This window comes from Galeopterus variegatus, unplaced genomic scaffold, assembly GCF_000696425.1.
Source record: "Galeopterus variegatus unplaced genomic scaffold, G_variegatus-3.0.2 Scaffold1310, whole genome shotgun sequence".
Taxonomy (NCBI): domain Eukaryota; kingdom Metazoa; phylum Chordata; class Mammalia; order Dermoptera; family Cynocephalidae; genus Galeopterus; species Galeopterus variegatus.
Window position 1 is genome coordinate 221,049 of NW_007727421.1, and position 18,572 is coordinate 239,620.

An 18,572-nucleotide genomic window follows, 5' to 3' on the forward strand; every position below is an offset into this window, starting at 1 on the left:
TGAACGGATAAACGAAATGGGTAACGTACACACAATGGAATATTATTCAGCCGCAAGAGGGAAGGGCATTCTGACACATGCTCCAACATGGATGACTCCTGAGGACATTATGATAAGTGGAATAAGTGAAAAGGATAAATCTATATGATCCCATGAGATGAGGTACCTAGAGCAGCCAAAGTCATAGAGACAGAAAGTAGACTCCAGGTTGCCAGGGGTGGGATAACCAGAGGGGGACTGAGGAGTTGTTTCTTGGGGACAGAGTTTCTCTTTGGGATGATGAAAAAGTTCTGGAGATGGATGGTGGAGATGGTGGCACAACAGTGCCACTGAATTGTACCCTTAAAAACAGTTAAAATGGTAAATTTTATGTTATATATATTTCATCATTCTAAAAAGTATAGTAAAAAAAACTTTTATAAGGACCCACAACAGTTGAACCACCAGGATTAGCTCCGGAATGCCCATGTGGCTGGAGCTTATAACACCCAGCTGAGGCTGCACCTGCCAGCTCTGGGATGTGGGGCTCAGGCTCCCCAGGCTGGGGCTGCTCTTGTAGCTGAGCTCTGGGGTCACAGCCCCAGTCCGTCCCTTCCACCAGCCAGCTCTGGGGCTATGGGCAAACCACTTACCTCCCAATCGGAAAAGTGGGAAAGCCTAATTCTTAGGGCTGTGGTGAGGATGAGCTCCCGTCACGAAAGCACAGAGCCTAACAAGACATCTGTCTGACACACAGGATGCTAGCGAACACTCATGGTCACCGCCGCCACGTCCACCATCGCCCCACCCCGCCCCACCCTCAGCCCGCACCTCGCCAGGGGCCAACGCCCAGCCCGCCTGGGCCTCCATGTCGTGCAGCTTCTGCGTCTGCTTCAGCTGGTTGAGCGTGGGCTTCAGCTGCGCGGCCCCGGCCGTCTTGCTCGTCCACTCGTCCACCAGCTTGTGCAGGTCGTCCGTGAAGGTGCCTTTCTTATTGTTGCTGTTGTTCCCCTGCGCCTGGGCGTGCAGGGCGGGCTGCGGGCCCGGCTCCGGGCCTGGGGCCAGGCTGCTGGTGGAGGACCCTGGGGAGTCACACACAGGCCAGGATTGGTGATGCCACGCACTCGCCCAGGCCACCAGTGGGCTGGCTGTGGTCATTCTCACAGGACGGCTGAGACCACAGTCTCGCTTCGGCCAGGCAACACCTTGCTTCAAGAGGCGGTCTGGATTAGTGGGCCTAGCTGCCCAGTTTTAAACATGGTGGGCATTTCCACAGGCTGCAGGTTACTGGCTGTGCGAGGTGGCTGTCACCCATCTTGTAAGCCAGGTCAGAAGACCGGACCCCATAGCAGCCTCCACTATGCCCACCCCTGCCCACCCTGCCTGACTCACGTGAGAGAGCTCGGGAAACTCTTGGCACAGCTGACACCTGTGAGCTTTGGCGTCAGAGACTGGGGTCAGATTCCTCAGGCTGTCTCTGGCCTCTGCGTCCTCAGCTGTAACATGAGGACGCGAGGAGGTGAGAGTCCCTGTGCAGGCTCTCAGCTCACGGCAGCTACCGCCAGGCTTCCTAGCCCTGGCCTGCGGGGAAATGCTACCATAGCTGCAGTACTTGCATTGCCCTGAACTTTAATGGCACGGTTGTTTGGAATTCAACATACAGAAATTACGCCAGAGCACTTGGGGAAGGTATTAATAAAGGTGACAAATACTTAGGGCCACCCGACTCAGGGTCCACACCTGAGCGTGGCTGGGCTGCTGCAGGACACAGGGGCGAGCTGGAGCCCGGCCGTGCAGGGTGGGCCTGCAGCCACCGCACCCACAGCAGACCCGAGCGCTCAGCTGCTTCACTGCTTCATTGTTTTTAAATGAGCAAAATGGGACTTTAAAATTTTTTTTAATCGTGTTCCTTCGCCCTCCACACACACACATAATTTCTGGTTGGCAATTTTGAATCAGCCAATTTAAAAATGTTCTGCACTAAAAAAAATAACCTAACGACCATCTCTTCAAACAAGCTGTTCCGAAATGTAGTGTACTTTAGTGGCTAGCAATGAAAAAGCACAGACACAAACAATTAAAAATTAGTGATGAGATTTTACACACACGGAGCTATTTCTACATGAAAATTTCAGCCAGAAAAGAAAAAAGGGAAATTAAAAAAAAAAAAAAAAGAGAGAGGTGAGTAGCCCAGGCGGACTAAGACCCATTTGGTCCTGCTCTCTCTCCTCATGGAAGCACTATCTTTAGCACTTCAGGGAACTGCTCATGCCTACGGTTTTGGAAAATGAGCCAATTGATGACTGGTAACCTGCGGGCGTTCTGGAGCATAAGCCTGTTACACGGAACCGGAGCCAGGGAGACACAGGGAGCTACCGCGCAGGCGCAAGCGAAGCGGCCCCGGGAGGGGGCGCAGGGGCGGGGCAGGCCACGCCCACCCCGCCCGGACGCGGATGCGCACTAGCCACACTGAAGCCCATGCGATGAGAGGACAAAGGGGGCAGAAAACCCGGATAATTACTACTGCTGTGTTCTTTGCCTAGGCAGAGACGCTTCAGGGCAGACCCTGCAAGGGAAGAAGAAACGACACAAGACCACAGGGTTAGGCAGAACGGCACACACCGGGACACGCTACGACACTCTAAGCAAGTCATCGGTGTGCAGGGAGGGACAGACGCAGGCAGCAGCTCAGAGAGGGCCGACCCGACCCGGGGGCACTGGGCAGCCCCCCAAGTTAGTGTGCAGGCTCCCACGAGCTTCGCCGAGGAGGCGGAGGTGCAGGGCCAAGCCCCCAAGCTTCAGGGAGAAGTGTTGGTCTCTAGAAGCGTATTCCAAAAAAAGAAAAAGAGAAAAAGGAAAAAAAGAAAAAAGCAAAGCACACCGCTTGGCTTTCAAATGTCAGGTTTTTGGGAGCCCCACTGGTTGAGGCAGGAAAACCCACTAAAAGTCAGCCACATACTCTCGAACAGAGCTGGGCACAGGCTGGCCGGGCAGGAGGTTTCCCAAGTGCAAAAAGATACATTGTTTTGCAGGCCTGAGGCCAATTCTGGATCAGATGACTGCCTTGGACAAGGTCAGCAGTAGGCATTGAGTAGAGGAACAGGAGGTTTCGGTCTAAGGGCTGACTCTCAAGTGTTGGGACGTTGTGGCTTTAACAATCCTATCCACCAGGAGCAGGTTATTATTAGACCACCCCAAGTGGATGGGCCCACAGTACCCAGTGGCTGGCTGGGGTATGTCAGGCAATACACTGAATGTAACGTCTGGCCAGTCAGTGCCTCACCTGGAGGGGCAGGGGTGCCTGGGGCAGAGGGCAAGCTGGCTAGGAGGGGCTGCCATCTCAGCTTGTCCCACACATGGCCTTCCAGGGAGCTGGGCAAGCAGGGCAGGACGGGCAAGGGTAGGCTCAGACTTCCCCAAGGTCACTCGACAAAGCCAGGCTAGCACTGAGGGTCTGTCTGTGCTCCAGCCCTCGGCCTCCTCAGCAGGGCACACTTCCTCCCCTGCAGGGACACACTCCAGACCAGAAAGGTGAGACTTGTGACTTCCAGGGATGTGAAACACCTGGCAACACAGCCTTTCCTCCTCTGGAAGGGCTTATGCCTCTCGCCTGGGGGACAGCAAGCAGACCGTGGGCCTGGCTCCTTGGTCCAAGCCTAGCCTGAGCCGAGGATGCTGGACTTGGAAACCTAGCTCAAATTGACCTAATTTATTATTTTTAGCTCACCTGTATGCCCTCAGAGGCCAATGTGGAGGAAAGTGAGGCGATATGCTGTTGGAGACATTAATATTCAAATGAAGAAGGAATCTGGCAATAGAAATCCAGACAGATGGACTCTGGAGGAGAAACTTTGAAGGGCTGTGCCCTTGCCGTCTATATTCTGAGATGAAACCCTACTAGGAACACAGCCGATGTCCCTGCGGGGACTCATCATGATGTGCATGGGACTTCTATAGTGAGGGAGGGACTTCTGAGCCTTGTAACTATGGCCCAGGCCTGGATCCACTGTGCAGGAGCAGCAGGTGAGCACCAGTTTCCCGTCAGGCTTTGTGTCGGGTTATAGCCCCTTCTAGGCTGCAACAGTCCCATATGGATGGCCCTAAGACAGGCAGATGAGTGGTCAAGCTGGGTCCCTGCAGCCTGACTACAGCAGGTGCTTTATAGAATGGCACTCTGAGACTGCCTGGCAGCTCTTGGTGTGGTTAGAAGCTGCATTTGGGGTGAATTCCTGGCTATCCTCACAACTGGGAAGAACACCAGACAGGCCAGATGTGCTACGGGAACCACCAGAGGGAGCCTGGACCTGCCTTCATAACTGAGTCCCACTCACTGCTCTGTGAACAGAGATCTGGGGCATTGTGTAGACAGGGCTGGGGAGCAACACTGGCCCAAGAGGCCTCCATGCCCTACTGAGAATGCCAGGTGACCAGGGCACAGACGGCTCCCGGTCCTCCATACCCTTCCTGGACTTGGACCTTTGGTAACCAAGGCACAGATGGCTCCCAGCCCCCCACACCCTACCTGGAACACCAGGTAACCAGTGCACAGATGGCTCCTGGAACTCAGGTGAAATCAACCACATACCAGCCCCTTGACATGGTGTCTACACTGTCCAGTCCCTTCTTTCAGAGCCTCAGCTGAGCAGCCACAACCTGGCTGGGGGCAGAGATCTGGCCACCTTCTGGACAGCAGTGCCCATCCGTAGGTAGCCTCTTAATCCACCTCCCCATGGCATCTCTGCCCTGGCCTGGCCCCTGCCCTTCAGTTGCTCACCACACAGACGAGAAGCCCCTCCATCTGGACCCTCACCCCGGTTCTGCATCAGGAGAAGGTGCCATAGGCCACTGTCCAGCAGAAGGCACAATTGACACCAGGCCCACCCAGTCTGCCCTGAGGCTTCTGTCCCCAGCCAAGGGTGGGAAGAGCAGCACCAGCACCCTGGACTACTCAGCGGGCACTGGGGTGTGGGTCTTGGTGACCTAGAACTGTCATTTTGTTTTTATGTTGCTGGTTTTTGGCAATATAGTTAGTGATGTAGAACTGACTAATCATATATAAAAATAGAGGGTGGGCGATGCTGTGATAGGTATGAGTGTCGGCTGTTCTCTGCCATTTTGTTAATTCTTGAACAATGACTCATCTGGGTAGAAATCCCGTAAGCAGAGGTAGGCTTCCTAAGGATTACAGGTTATAAAGATTATGGGAGGGCCGGCCCGGTGGCGCACTGGATAGTGCGCCGCTTGAGAAGCGCGGCAGCGCTCCCTCCCGAGGGTTCGGATCCATGTTCATAACATTCAACTTAAATGTAACTACAACATTATCACTGTTGAACACACAAAATAAGTTACCATTGATAACTCCCATAACCATGTTCATAACATTCAACTTAAATGTAACTACAACATTATCACTGTTGAACACACAAAATAAGTTACCATTTATAACCCCCATAATCTTTTTTTTTTTTTGTCTTTTTCCGTGTCCGGCAACGGATGCACTGGATAGTGCGCCGCTTGAGAAGCGCGGCAGCGCTCCCTCCCGAGGGTTCGGATCCCACATACAGACCGGTTCCCGCTCACTGGCTGAGTGAGGCACGGGGGCAACTCCGAGGGTTGCGATCCCGTTGCCGGTCCCGGTCCGGTACGGGGGCGACACTGAGGGTTGCGATCCGTTGCCGGACACGGAAAAAGACAAAAAAAAAAAAAGATTATGGGAGTTATCAATGGTAACTTATTTTGTGTGTTCAACAGTGATAATGTTGTAGTTACATTTAAGTTGAATGTTATGAACATGGTAATTGTTATAATATTAATTAGTAGGTCAAGATTATTGTGGAAGGGCTGTGGAAGGCTGGCATTCTCAACCGCTGGGAAATACACTATTTTCTTCCCAGGACATAAAAAGGATGATGGTGGGGCCAGTTCTTGGACTGGGCATCACCTATTTTTGTGCAGAGACGTCTGGACACAACCCCACAGCAAGAGCTGCTGTCCAGGCAGTGAGGTAAGCTTCCCGCAACCCCGTAATCACTTTGGCACAAAACCAGAGGATGCTCATGGGTTGGCAGCCGCACCCTTTCTGCGGCCGAGCATCCCCCTCCATCCAGACCCTTGGCTAGGTGCGAGGAGGACACCTCAGATGTGAAGGAGTCAACCGAGGGCACCTGATGGAGACAGATGGCTTAAAAAGTGGGTCAGCCCTGAGCAGCTCCTCACATTTGCTTTTAATATCACAGTGTTCAAATATTGACGAAGTTCACAGAGAACAACAGGAGCCACAGCCGCAGCACAGAATTAGCCGGGCCCCCGAGCACCAGGCGCTCAGCCGCACCTCCCCTCGCCAGCTGGGGCCACCAGCTCCACCTCACCCGGCCCGACTGCCGCTGGGTTGGCCTCACCCACAGTCGGCACTGGCCCCCTTTTCTGGCACAGAGTGTCTATATATTGAGCAATCACATTCTCAAATTGAGAAAACGGCAAAAAATTGTTCACGAGGCATCAACTGAGAAATGGGATGTACCTTGGCTGTGCCCAGGGCGATTTGGGCATGTTTTCACTTCACCCAGAGCCACAGGACCCTGGATCCCACAGGCCCTCAAAGCACACAGGCCTGCCCCATGACAGTCCAAGGCGGTGAGCCGCACTGACCCCAGCCTTGGCTGCCCAGGCCACGGAGGTCAGGGCTGGTGGGCATTGTCTGGGGCGGGGGCCCTTCTCTCTGGGTGTCCCCTGTCCGAGGGGCCTCTCCCATACCCACTGAAAAGGGCCTCACTGAGCGCTTACTCTTTCCCCACCACGGAGGGACAAGAACGTTCCAGGCTGTGGGGAGGGCCAGGGTCCCTGAGCCACACACCGGGCGAGAACCCACGGTTCCTGCACGCACAGAAGGCCTGGAAGGGGGTCAGTACCTGCCCAGTCATGCAGGAGGACTCAAAAGGACAACAGCTTCTGGCCACCAGAGCCACCAGAGCACAATCTCAGGGTCTGTAGCTAGACCCCTACTCCCCGGCCGTGGCCACTGTCCTTCAGGACGTGCACAGTCACCTGAGCTCCCCCAACCGTACACCAACCGTAAGGAGGGGTCCTGTTGGTGGGCAACTGGACATGGCATCTATGCCAAGGGGCTCACCCAGGCTGGGAGGTGGGTGTGGGCCGACGGTTGCCCTAGGAGTCTGCCCACCACTGCTCTTGTTGCTCCAGCCTCTGGACCTGCCTGGCCCCAGCCCGGCTCCACCCAGGCACGGTGGCTGGTGACCCCAGCCCACCCTCTCACCCAGCCCCAACCTGTTTGCTAGGGCCTCTTCATCTCTGAGCTTCACAGAAGCGGGGGTCTTTCTGTGCTCAAAATGTAAGACACATTTTGTTTTCCTGCAGTCTTTTCTATTCCAGGATGTGGGGGTGAACCCAAACCAGGCTGTGAGCTGAAAACTGTCTCTGGGATTTGCCAAGTGTGCCGGGCAGGGCCAGCTGCCCCTTGGGCCTGAGCCCTAGCTCCTCCTCTCCTTGCAGTGCAATCCCCAGCCCCCCAACCCCCAAAGTGCTGGGCTCACACTACCCCCACCCCAAGAGCCGTCCTCTCCCTCCCGCCTCCACACCTGGCTCAATCCCACTGCCTCTGTCCAAAGCCCCAGGGCCTCTTGGCACACGGGGATCCATTCAGCTTTGAATTCCCCTCCAGTCTTTTCCATGTAGGTGCTCAGTCTCCTCACTGACTTTAAAGCTCCCCTTTCTCTTGGGTGCCCCCCTGTGGATTTACCCAGGAACCAGCAGAGGGACAGACTGGTGGATAGCTCAGTGAAAAGCTCCAACCGCCACAGCCTTGAGGCCAGGGGCAGGAAGGGTGGTCCCAGGGGAGTAGCAGGAGAGATTGGAGGCCTGGAGCCTGCAAGTGCTCCCAGTCTGCACGGCTGCTGTGAAGGTGCAGAGGCAGGAGCCTACCTGGGTTCTCCCAGACCAGCAATGTCAGAGGACGTGGGAACCACGTTATGGCCTTAGAAGACCATGGATCAGCCACGGCTTAGCTCCTGACAGAGGCTGGGCTGTGCACACAAGGCACAGGCAGGTGACAGGCGCCACATCTGAGATCAGCCCGCCTGTACCAAGTCTCCCAGGTGCCCTCATCCCTGGTGATGACCCCAGTGTGGGCGGCACATGCACCAGCCAGAAGAACCACACAGGCCTTGCAGCCTCCTGCGAAAGGTCTAAGACACACAGAACGAGCCCCTGCACCCACACACCAGATGCACTCAGAGACTGACTAGCCTCCCGACTGACAGACCAGCCGCCTGAGAATGCTGTACTGAAAGGGGCGTCCTACTGAACAAATGAGGACAAGGAGCCCCGGAAGTCCCTGGCATCTCAAGGTGGCCCTTGTGCCCTTGACCTGTTGTGCCCTGCAGGACGATGACCCGTGTGGACCTCAGATGAAGGTGGGCTGATGGCAGTGGATGCCTGCCACAGGTGTGGCCTCTGAGTCCCAACAAGCACAATGTATCTTATTGTACAAGCAAAAAGTCATGTGCCCCAAACCAGCATATCCAATCCAATTGTTAAAAAGCTTAATTTTTCTGTTAAAAAGACAGAAACCGAAAAACTCCACAGCTTTTGATTCATTGGCCAATTGTTCTGAGGGATACTGCACAATTTGGGATGTCCCCAAGCGGGTGTGCCACTGCTGGAAATGCACTTCCCGGCACTGAGCAGGGCCCGGGGGTCTGAGGGAGATGGAACGGAGCTTGGTTTAGTAGAGAAGCGAGGAACTGCGTCACTGCCTGCATCCCTGAGGTCACAGGAGGTCACACACCAAGTCAAGTGCTCCGGCTGAATGGAAGATAGGAAGGGCTGAGCCAGGAAGGACTGATGCTCTGAGAAAAGAGCCTCAGCAGAAGAGGGTGCTCTCATCTCTTGGGGTTGGAGAGGGCAGATGGGGCAGGGAGATTATGGAGGGGCCAGACCTCCCCTGTGGGTGGGGAGGGGCTGGGGAAGCCCGAGCTGGAGCACCTTCCCTCAGCATTTCCACATGCAGGGGCTGGTGGTGGGTGTGCCGTCTTGGGGGCTGGAGTCTGGCACAGAATCACACCCTCCAGGGAGCATTAGGACTGTATCGGCTGGCTACATGCATGTCTTCACAGTGCACATGTGTGAAACACACCATGCATCTAGAGAAAGTTGGGGTATCTTTTTGTTGTCGCTGGAACTGGGGGCAGCAGACATGTATATTTGCCACAATTGCAACAGAAAGAAAAACTACGTCCAACATAGAAAAATAAAAAGTCAAATAAATGAGGTGATGAAAGAAATGCAGAGGGCCCCTGAGGTCTGGGGCGGAGGCGCCCGAGGCGGGAGGTGGGGAGCCGCGGCACATGCTTTGGTGCTGGGCGCCAGCCAAGAGCATGCACACGCGCTGCCGGGGGCCACAGGGCGGGCATGGACGGCGGTCGTCCAGCAGATGGGCCGTGGGGCTCCACTTTTGATATTAAGTACGTAATTTCAACGGGGTGGGGGAGGCATCCTACGACATGTATGAAAGGAAATGAAGACAGGAGGGTTGGGAGGGAGACACCAAGGGCCAGGAGGTGATAAATACAAAAGAACAAATACAGACAGATGGACACAGATACGGGTCCACTGAGGAATCGAGCACGAGGTTTGCTACTAGACTTATGGGTCCCTCTCTCAGACGTTGGGTGGGAAACCGTCCAGCCTGCAAATGAATATAAAGGGAAGAAAACAAAGAGACACTCATCAAGTACAGGTTGCTACGACTCCTCCTCCACACCAACAGCCACACCAGCTTGTTATTAACATCCACGGCTCCACCTAGCCCAGCCCGGAGCACCAAAGCCACTGGCCACACACTGGGGGAGGCAGCGGTGGGAGAAGAGAAGCGGCCTGAGGAGAGTGGGCAGGGTGGGCGGGGTGGGGCACCTTCACCTGTCACCATGACTTCTCTGGACAGAGATGGTGAGGACAGGAGAGCACCTTATCGAGCAGCCGTCCATGGCAGCGTTGACAAGAGAGTGTTTCCTCCTCAAGGCCAGCTCCCAGCTCAAGAGCTGAGCCCTCATCCCCCTGCCGTCCCTTCTGACTTTGGGAGGACCTGGTGTTTAGCACCATCTGGCTCCACTGCAGGGAGTGGGGTGGGAGCCACGGAGCACTCAGTGAGATGCCAGGTCCCCTCCCCTCCCCGTCCTAGCCTGAGGTCCATTCTGGCAAAGCATCACCTCCCTGAGCTGCTGACAGCAAGACTTGGTGATTGTTGGAGCAACTCTATTCTTTCATCCAAAGACTACACCTTTTTCTTTCCTTTTTTCAAGAAGCTGCTCAGCAGCCTTTGCTGTGGCTCATGTCCCCCTAACAATATGGGCGTGCTCCTGGGGACTCCACCAAGGCCCTATGTGGCTGGCACATGCTCGGAGACAGGCAAGCTGAAAATCACCTTGGCCACGCACTCCGCCTCCATCACTGGCTAAGCCGGAGCAGATGTCCGAAGACAGGGAGGCTCGGACGGAGCAGGGCTGCTGGGTCTGCACTGCCTCCCCGCATGGGCGCGTGCTGGCTGCTGCAGGCCCCGCACCGGCTTGGGCAGGGTCCTTAGCAGGAGGGCCTCTGCTGGAGTCAGACAAGTGACCTGGGCGGAGGGAGAAGGCACGATGAGGCGCCGCTGGGCAGGGGCTGTGTGGGCCAAGTCTGATGTCCCTGTTCTTTTTGCTGGGTGACCTTGGGGAAGCTCAGAGTCTCCTGCAGACAATGGCTCGTGACTGGGTCTCCTGTGAGGGGATGCTGGGGAAGATCAAAGAAAGTATCCAGTCTCCACAATCCTCAATGCCCTGCCGGATCTGTGTTGTGCAAATATGGTGACCAGAGACACATGCCTGGGCTCACAGTGGCCTGTGTGCTTCTCACTTTAATTAGTATCTTATTAGCTTTGGGAATTGGCACTGAACTTGTGTAATCTGTGCAATTTGTGGACATGTGCCCTGCAAGTTACTGGCTTATGGTTAGGGAGGCCTTAGGTTGGTTCACTGGTGGCTTCCCACCTGGCATGTTCGCAAATTTAGGCTCACTGGGTTTCCACCTGGAGCAGCGGGGCTCTCAGCCAGCGAGCACCCCGCAGTGCCACTTGGGAAGCCTCTCAGGAACTCAACATGCAAGGACATGGGCTCGTGGCTGCTTGGAGCCAGGCCAGTGCCACCCCAGTGACCAGTGTCACCTTTAACAAAGCCAGGAGGTCATCACCATCTCCCCCAACACCCATAGTCAGCAGGTTGGCTGCCATACGCCTCAGAAACAGAATCACAGGGGTAGCCACCATCCCTCCAGCCGAGGCAGTGCCATATGGGGAGTGGCAGGCGGGGGAGGGCTTTCCTGGCATGCTCTGCAGCCCAGGGCGGCCAAGGGCCCTCGCCCCTCACTTGGGGCTGAAACCAGACTCCAAGCAGCCACTGCCACACAGCTTGGCTCTCTGCACCGAGGACAGAGGCCCCGGGCTGCCCTCAGCTTGCAGTTACTTCCCTGTTTGAGTAAGAAAAGACTCAAAGAAGAAAACCCCAGGCAGAATTCCAGGTCTGAGGGTGTCACACCTACACTGAGCCTGCCTCCCAGGCTCACTCAGGGTACTCCCAGGCCCCATGCCCCCACAGCCCCCAGTGCAGGCCCCCCATCTGGCAGCGGGCCAACCTGTACTGGAGGCCACGACCTTGAGCTGCTGCACCAGGGGGTTCAGCAACTTTCCCGCCTTCAGCTTGCTCTTGCTGGTTTTCCTCCGGCGGCCGGTGGGGGGCGCTGTGTGGAAGAAGCCCACACTCGGGGGCAGCGGCTTGCCCAGGCGACGGTACAGAGCCTCAATCTCCCGCTTCTGCTGGCTCTGCAGCTCTGAGATCTCCTTCAGGTGCCTGGAGGGGGGCAAGAGGCAGGAGGGTGGTGGGCTTCCTCCTGCTTGGGGGAGGCTGCCCTGTGAAAACGGGTGGGGGAGGAGCTGAGCCACTCGGACAGCCACACAGGGGCTTCTAAATGGCACTGTTTATATCTAAGCCAGGCAGGCGTCAAGCTGGGGGTCTCTGGCATCAACAAGCTCAAGGACAAGCTCAAAGACACAGGTGAGCCCAAGGAGCTGCACATTTTCAAGTACCCAGAGTCATAACCACTGTTGCACTTTGAATGGTCAGGGGGTGTGGCCATGCTTACACTTACGCTTTCAGTAAGAGCCCTAAACATTAGCACAGGTGAGCGCTCAGAACTGACAGGGTGCCTGAATTTATCAAGCAAGGGAGCACAGAAGGCATCTCAGATGAAGGACAGCACTGCATGACCGAGTCCCCGAGACACTTGTTAATGGCAGGAGGCTTCCAACTCAACACCTCCCCGCTGGGAACACTGTAGAAGGTTACATGTCATCATGTGGGTGAAATGCAGGTGGGATCGCTGGTCATGGGCAAGGGCAGTGTCTAGGACAGCTGAAAGGACCTGTTAGGCCTCCCTGGGGACTCGCTGGTCCAGCCCCCTGGCCCTGCCTCTCCCACTACCTTCCTGCAGCTGGTGCACTGAGCTTCTGCAAGGCCTGACTCCACTCTCCCAAGGGGCCCCAGCTGCCCCTCAGGCTCATCTCCCCCAGCTTGTACGGCTGGGAAGACAGGTGGTTTTCATGGTTGGAAATGAGGAAGCAAGTTTTGATTTTACCTCCTGTATCATCAACACCTACCAAATTTATTTTAGAAAAATAACTTTGTTTAGCTACTAAAAAATAAATAAAAATAAAAACAGCAAGACCCTGAGTGGCTTTCTCCCTGAAACACCAGCGAGAAACAGAAACTGCTGTTTGCATCAGATTAGTTGCAGCAAGGGAGTGCTACTTCAGGAGGGAACGCTGGGGGAGGCTGCTGGGTCAGCAGAGCGACATCGTATTCAGAACTGCAGGGCACAGCCGCACAGAGCTGCTGCTGTTCTGGCTGCAATGTGACTCCCACGCGGGGGGGGTGGGTTCCCCTGGCTGGCTTCCTGCAGGGCCCAGGGGTCTTGGGCTTCTGAAAGCACAGGCTGGGCCAAGCACAGGGCTCTGGGGCCCTAAGAAACACTGATGCTGGCATCAGAAACCCCAGGGTGAGAGCCTGCATTCTAACAGGTGTCCAGGGGGTTCTGATGCAAGTAAGGTTTGGGAAACACTGGCTGCTTCCCATCAAATGCAACCAAGTCCCCTCAATTCTCAACTGCGGTTCAGATTCTTCCCCAACCCCTTCTAAGGGGTCACTCCTCCACTAGGCTCGATGGCCCTCCCAAGGTCTACTTCCCCCTTTCTCAAGTTCCCTTTCTTGAGCTGCTTTAGTGTTTTTGTCCATGTTCCCCCCCAGACTGTGAGCTCCGGGGGGCAGGGACCATTTGGTATATTCAGCACCTCACCCTGGGCCTTCAAGGAAGCCTTCCACGGGGTGAGTGCTCAGCACAGGGATGCCAAGTGAATAAACGGGGGGTCTCAGAATCCCTTCCTCTGAGGTGCTTCTTGGACTAGGCCTTCCCCTCCCACAGCTCCTCCCTCACCAGGCCCTGCCCACCCCTGGCGCTCAGCCTTGAGCGTGTCTAGGCCCTGCCCCATCTCCAGGCCCCACCCCACCCTGACTCGCAGCCCCTCACCCAGGACATCAGCTCTCTGCAGAGCCTACAGCAGCTTCTGCCCCCAGTGTTCTCACATCCAAACTCTCCTGCCCCCTCCACAAGGCTGGCCTGGCAGTGGCTGGCAGCTGGGCAGTGGCTGGCAGCAACTCAGCTCCCCTTGGTACCCGCTGACTGGTGGCTCCCCAGGGTGAGAATCCACTGAGAGGCCGTGCCTCTGCCCTGAAAGTTTCCAGGTCATGCCCATTTGGACCCTGTCCACCCTCTGGCCCCCATGAAGGCTCTGCAGCACCATGTGGCCAGCCAGGCCACCTTCCCAAGTGCCCTGAAACCAGCAGCTATTTCAGCCAGCTCTGCCCTCTCGCCTCCCTTGGCCTCCACATGGTGCCTGTGGCCATTCAGTGTGTCTTCCATGCCAGCACTGGCCACCCCGTCCAGGCCTGGGCACACTCTTACCCTCTCTGTACACGGGGCCCCACAGAGAGGACCTCAGGAGAGAGAGGAGGTGTGACCAGCTCCCCTACACACCTGTGACTCCTCAGTCCCCAAACAGCACCCGCTCACAACCTGCTTCTCTGTCACGAGTGACTTCAGTCTCAGCCACACCTTAACAGCTACACTGCTGGGCCCTTCCCACCCAAAGGACCCACAGTGGGGGCAGAATAAATATTGCTAGATGAGAAAGAGTGAGAGAAAAGGACAGAAGGAGAGAGAGAGGGACAGAGGGAGCAAGAGAGGGACAGACAGAGAAAGGCAGAGATACAGAGAGACACGGAGAGACAAAGACAAACAGAGAAGACAGAGACAGAAAGAGGGACAGAGAGACAGAGAAAGAGACAGAGAGAGGGGAAGGCACATGTCTCAGTGACACCCTGAGGCATCCCCTTGAGGGCCACCGTAGGGAGCCGCCAGTGGGGAGGGAGGCCTGGGCCCCAGAGAGATGGCAAGTGGGGGCTGCCCGGCCTGGACGACACACGCAGGCCACCAGGACAGGTCTAAGTCAGCCTGGTCAGTGCCCTGTCACCCTGACGCTGCAGCTCCAAGTGCATGCTGCCTGACTGGGACTTTCACCATGTCTCACAGGCTTTCCCCACACCCAGGAGGCGACAGCAATGGACTGATGGGGTCAGAGTGTCCCAGGGGCTAGACTCACTTCTCCCGCAGACTCTGTAGCTCTTTCTTTATGTCAGCGTCCTCGAACTCTGAGTCATTGTCGCTGCTGATGTAGGATGACTGTGAGTGGAAGGAGGTCACGCTGATGGTGGGGACCTTCACAGTGGCCCTGCCGGGTGTCTCTGGACCCAGTGAACTGGCCCGTGAGGACCTGTGCAGGAAGGCAGTGGCCTTCTTGACAAAGTCGGTGGCCGCACTGCTGCCGCCAGACAGGGATGCCTCCTTCTGCACCGGGGGCCTCCTCCGCAGGCACTCGTCCCCGGAGTCACTGGACACAGGCTCGCCAAACTAAAAAGAAACCGCGATGTCCCAGCCCCAGGGGAGGGAGGTGTCAGCTCTGGGCATGCCCGCACAGCTTGACAGCCAGCACCCAGCTTTGCCCGATGTCTTCCAGCTTTAGAAGAGTCTCACGGAGCAGATCAACAGGCCTGATCTCCCGCCCTGCTCTGCTGGTGACCGGGGAACACCCAGTGCACCTGCCTTGGTGTTCTCCATATAGGGAGTGGGGCACGGCATATTTCTAATCGACTTCTGCAGGGTTGCTGTAAAAGCCAACGAGAAGCCGAGCAAGCTGCCAGAGCCAAGACCCCCACAGAGCAAAAGAAACTCACGGGCAGGCAGGGCTGAGCTGGACCTGTGTGCCACGGGGGACAGCAGCAGGAGCCAACAGAGCCTCCAGGGAGATGGGCCACCACACACACATGAGCGCACTGTGTGTCCTTTGCACATCCCACATGGGAACTCACAAGAAAATCTATCCGACAATCAGATTCCTGTGGAGACCCAGTCTGGTTTTTGTCACGCATCCCCCTGACCCATGGGCAATGCTCAGCTCTCCTTCTCACATCCCCGTGGGTGGGGATCATCCAACTTCTGTTGCATACCTCCAGGGATGGGAGGATCACTACCAATCACACTCCCTCTGTTCCTAAACAGCTCTGCCTACCAGGAAGTTTCGCCTTTTCCAAACTACAATCAGTCTCCTTGGAGGTTCCCCCACAAGTTCTGCACTGTGGGAAGAGTGTGGATTTTGGAGTACAAGTTACATAACTTGCAAGTTCCTAAAGCTAACTTTTCTCATCTGCAAAAGGGGCCCACAGGATATATCTCACAGTATGAGGTCAGAATCTGACGGAGTGACAAGGGCCACCCGGTGCGTGGCAGGGTGCAGGCACTCAGACACGACTGCCCAATCTCACCCTTTCCCTGGACACTGTCCTGCTTCTGCCCTGTCTCCCATCTTCCCCAGGCGAAATATCACCAGCTCCTCATGGGCACAGCCTCTGATCCCAGCGCTAGCTGCCCTAACCCCTCTTAAAGCGTGGCATCCAGAAATAAAGGTCTCCCATCTTCCCCAGGCGAAATATCACCAGCTCCTCATGGGCACAGCCTCTGATCCCAGTGCTAGCTGCCCTAACCCCTCTTAAAGCGTGGCATCCAGAAATAAATGCAGCTGCCCCCAGGGTCAGCCAGAGTCCAGCCAGACCACTCCCCTCACTCTGCAAATACGGCCTGAAACTTCGGGGTCCGACCTGCCACTGACGCACACTGAGGTTTCTGTCATGAGGCTCAGCTGGATCCAGATTATCCTGCCGATATCCCAACAAATTCCAGGCTGACAGGGAACCTTGCATCTTAGAAGGGAGACTCAGTCATTCAGATAATGAAATGAGACCCAGAGCATGAGTTTCCACAGAGATGCACCACAGGCAGAGCCACAGCGGAAGCGCCTGTGTCAGGTCCGCAGGGATTTCCCTGGCTCGGCAGTGTCCCAGGAGTTGCCAAATCCCCCACCCCACCCCTATGCTCTAGCCAAAATAACCATGGGTACTTTGTGGGTATCTTGTAACCTTGCTGAAGAAACACAGGAGTGGGGGATGGCCTCTCAAACATGCTCAGACACTCAGTCATCAGAGAGCCAGGGGGGCCAAGACACAGCCCCCACAACAGCCTAGCACCCACAGCTGGGACTTTCATCCATTTCCACAGAGGGGACTCTCCGTGGAGCATGAGCATGTGGTTCTTTCTAGGACTCAGTGGGTTTTAATTAAGTCATGACGGGCTCCTGCCGTGTCTGGCCTCCACCCTAGCTGCTAAAGGATCCCTTAAAGGTAAAGGTAAAGGGTAAGAATGCAGATGTAGAAGGTTCTGGGGCAAGGGAGGCTGGTGACACCTTGAGCTGTTACCTGTCACTGGTGAAGACGCTCCCTGCTCCTGCTCCGTTGTACCCCCTTGAGCAAGGGTCGTTTCTGATTTTTCCAACTGGAGGAAGAAACACAAAAAGGATAGGGCTGTGAGCCTCACTTGCCAACATCTTGCACGCAGCCTGTCTCAGGTGCTGCCCTCCCCTGCCTGGCTCCTCCCTGCAGGGCCCGGTCACAAGGAACTCCACGCACCCATGACACCGCACATGCAAGACCCTGAACAGGGACTGCTTGTTGTAAAACCTGTGTGGGTGAGTCAGGCACGCAGGGATGGGTCACTGTGGGCGGAAGGACCCTTCCACCCACCACCGGGCTCTGGCCTCTGCCCCAGACAGCACCTCTGGGACAAGACCAGCTACTCACCGAGGGCTGGGGCAGCTGGGCATCGCTCAGTGCTGGGGGTAGGGCCAGATCCCCCCCGGAGGCCTCGGTACGGGGTTGGTCCCCTCTCAGGGGCTCCAGAGCAAAGTCTCTGTCGCTCACCTCCACAGGGGTCCCGGCTGAGGCTGAGGAGGTGGGCACATGCTCCTGGTAGAGCAATGTCCTCAGCTTCTCATCCAGGCTCTTGATGGTGCTGTCCACAAAGCCCACCCTGGGGGGTGGCCCTTCCCCATCTGACTCCAGGGCCGAGGGCAGCTGTGGGGGTGCAGATGGCCCCAGGGGTGGGCTCGGGAGCTGGGGGGCGGCCAGGCTGATGGCCCCCATAGCGGTGGGGTGTTGGGGTGGGAGCTGGGCCAAGGAAGGCTGTGGGGCCCCACTGGGGGGGCTGGGCTCAGGTGCCAGAGCCAACAGGGGTTCCCCTGGGGCACTGGCCTCCCTGGCTGAGGTGGGCTCCCCCAAACAAGAGGGGTAGTGGGAGGCTTCCGGAGGAGGGGCACAAGGTCCTCGGCCTACACTGAGGGGCTGCGCAGCCAGCTCGGCATCGTGAGTCTCTGCTAGTGGCTGGGGGGTGTGATGCTCACTAGCTGGGAGTCCCTGGCTCCCCTGAGAAGTCCCTGGGCCCCCTGCCTGGATGGCAGTCCCTGACACTGGCTCTGGCACAGTGATGGTGGCTGGTGCTGCCACATCGGGGGGCGGAGCAGTCACGAGAGGGGAGGATGGTGCCGACGACGGGGCTGGTGCGCCACTGGGAGGGTTGCTGGGGCCTGCCTGGCTCGGGAGCCGCTGGCCAGCTAGGAAGGTGGGGAGCTCCTTCAAGAGCCGCTGGTCTGGATAAGCTGCTGGATCTAGAAGAAATGGGAAATGCCTTTTTACCAGCCTACTTAGGTCCTATTTACTTGTCTCTTCCCTGGCTAGAAGGATGCCTTTCACGACCTGGCCATAGCCCAGCACACCGGCTTCAGTCTCCCCACACTCCTCGTTCCTGCCTGCCCGCGCTGGTCTCCCCAAACGCCGTCCACAGGTCTCTGAGCAGCAACTGCTCCCCTCCAGGTCTCTGTTCCTACAGTGCCCCTGTGGCCAAACTAGCACCGCCCACCCTGCTTTGTGCTTTCCGTAGCCTGGACCCATCGGGCACAACCTGCTACCTACTGTCCGTTCGTCCATCTGCTCACCTGCTGGGTGAGCTCATAAAAATATGACTCGTCTATCTTGCCCTGGCCCAATCCACAC

At 56.6% G+C, this 18,572-nt stretch overlaps 1 protein-coding gene across 1 annotated transcript in view; it reads right to left on the reverse strand.

The window, feature by feature from the left end:
* Window positions 1–18,572, reverse strand: part of WNK2 (WNK lysine deficient protein kinase 2) — a 140,224-nt gene that overhangs the window by 11,237 nt on the left and 110,415 nt on the right. The window contains exons 21-29 of the mRNA XM_008576203.1: window positions 17,325–18,187; window positions 16,944–17,019; window positions 15,169–15,299; window positions 14,738–15,045; window positions 11,659–11,873; window positions 10,418–10,609; window positions 9,584–9,682; window positions 2,501–2,545; window positions 811–1,061 (exon numbers count right to left, since the gene is read on the reverse strand). Coding sequence (XP_008574425.1) covers window positions 811–1,061; window positions 2,501–2,545; window positions 9,584–9,682; window positions 10,418–10,609; window positions 11,659–11,873; window positions 14,738–15,045; window positions 15,169–15,299; window positions 16,944–17,019; window positions 17,325–18,187 — 2,180 coding nt within the window. The remainder of the gene's footprint in view (window positions 1–810; window positions 1,062–2,500; window positions 2,546–9,583; window positions 9,683–10,417; window positions 10,610–11,658; window positions 11,874–14,737; window positions 15,046–15,168; window positions 15,300–16,943; window positions 17,020–17,324; window positions 18,188–18,572) is intronic.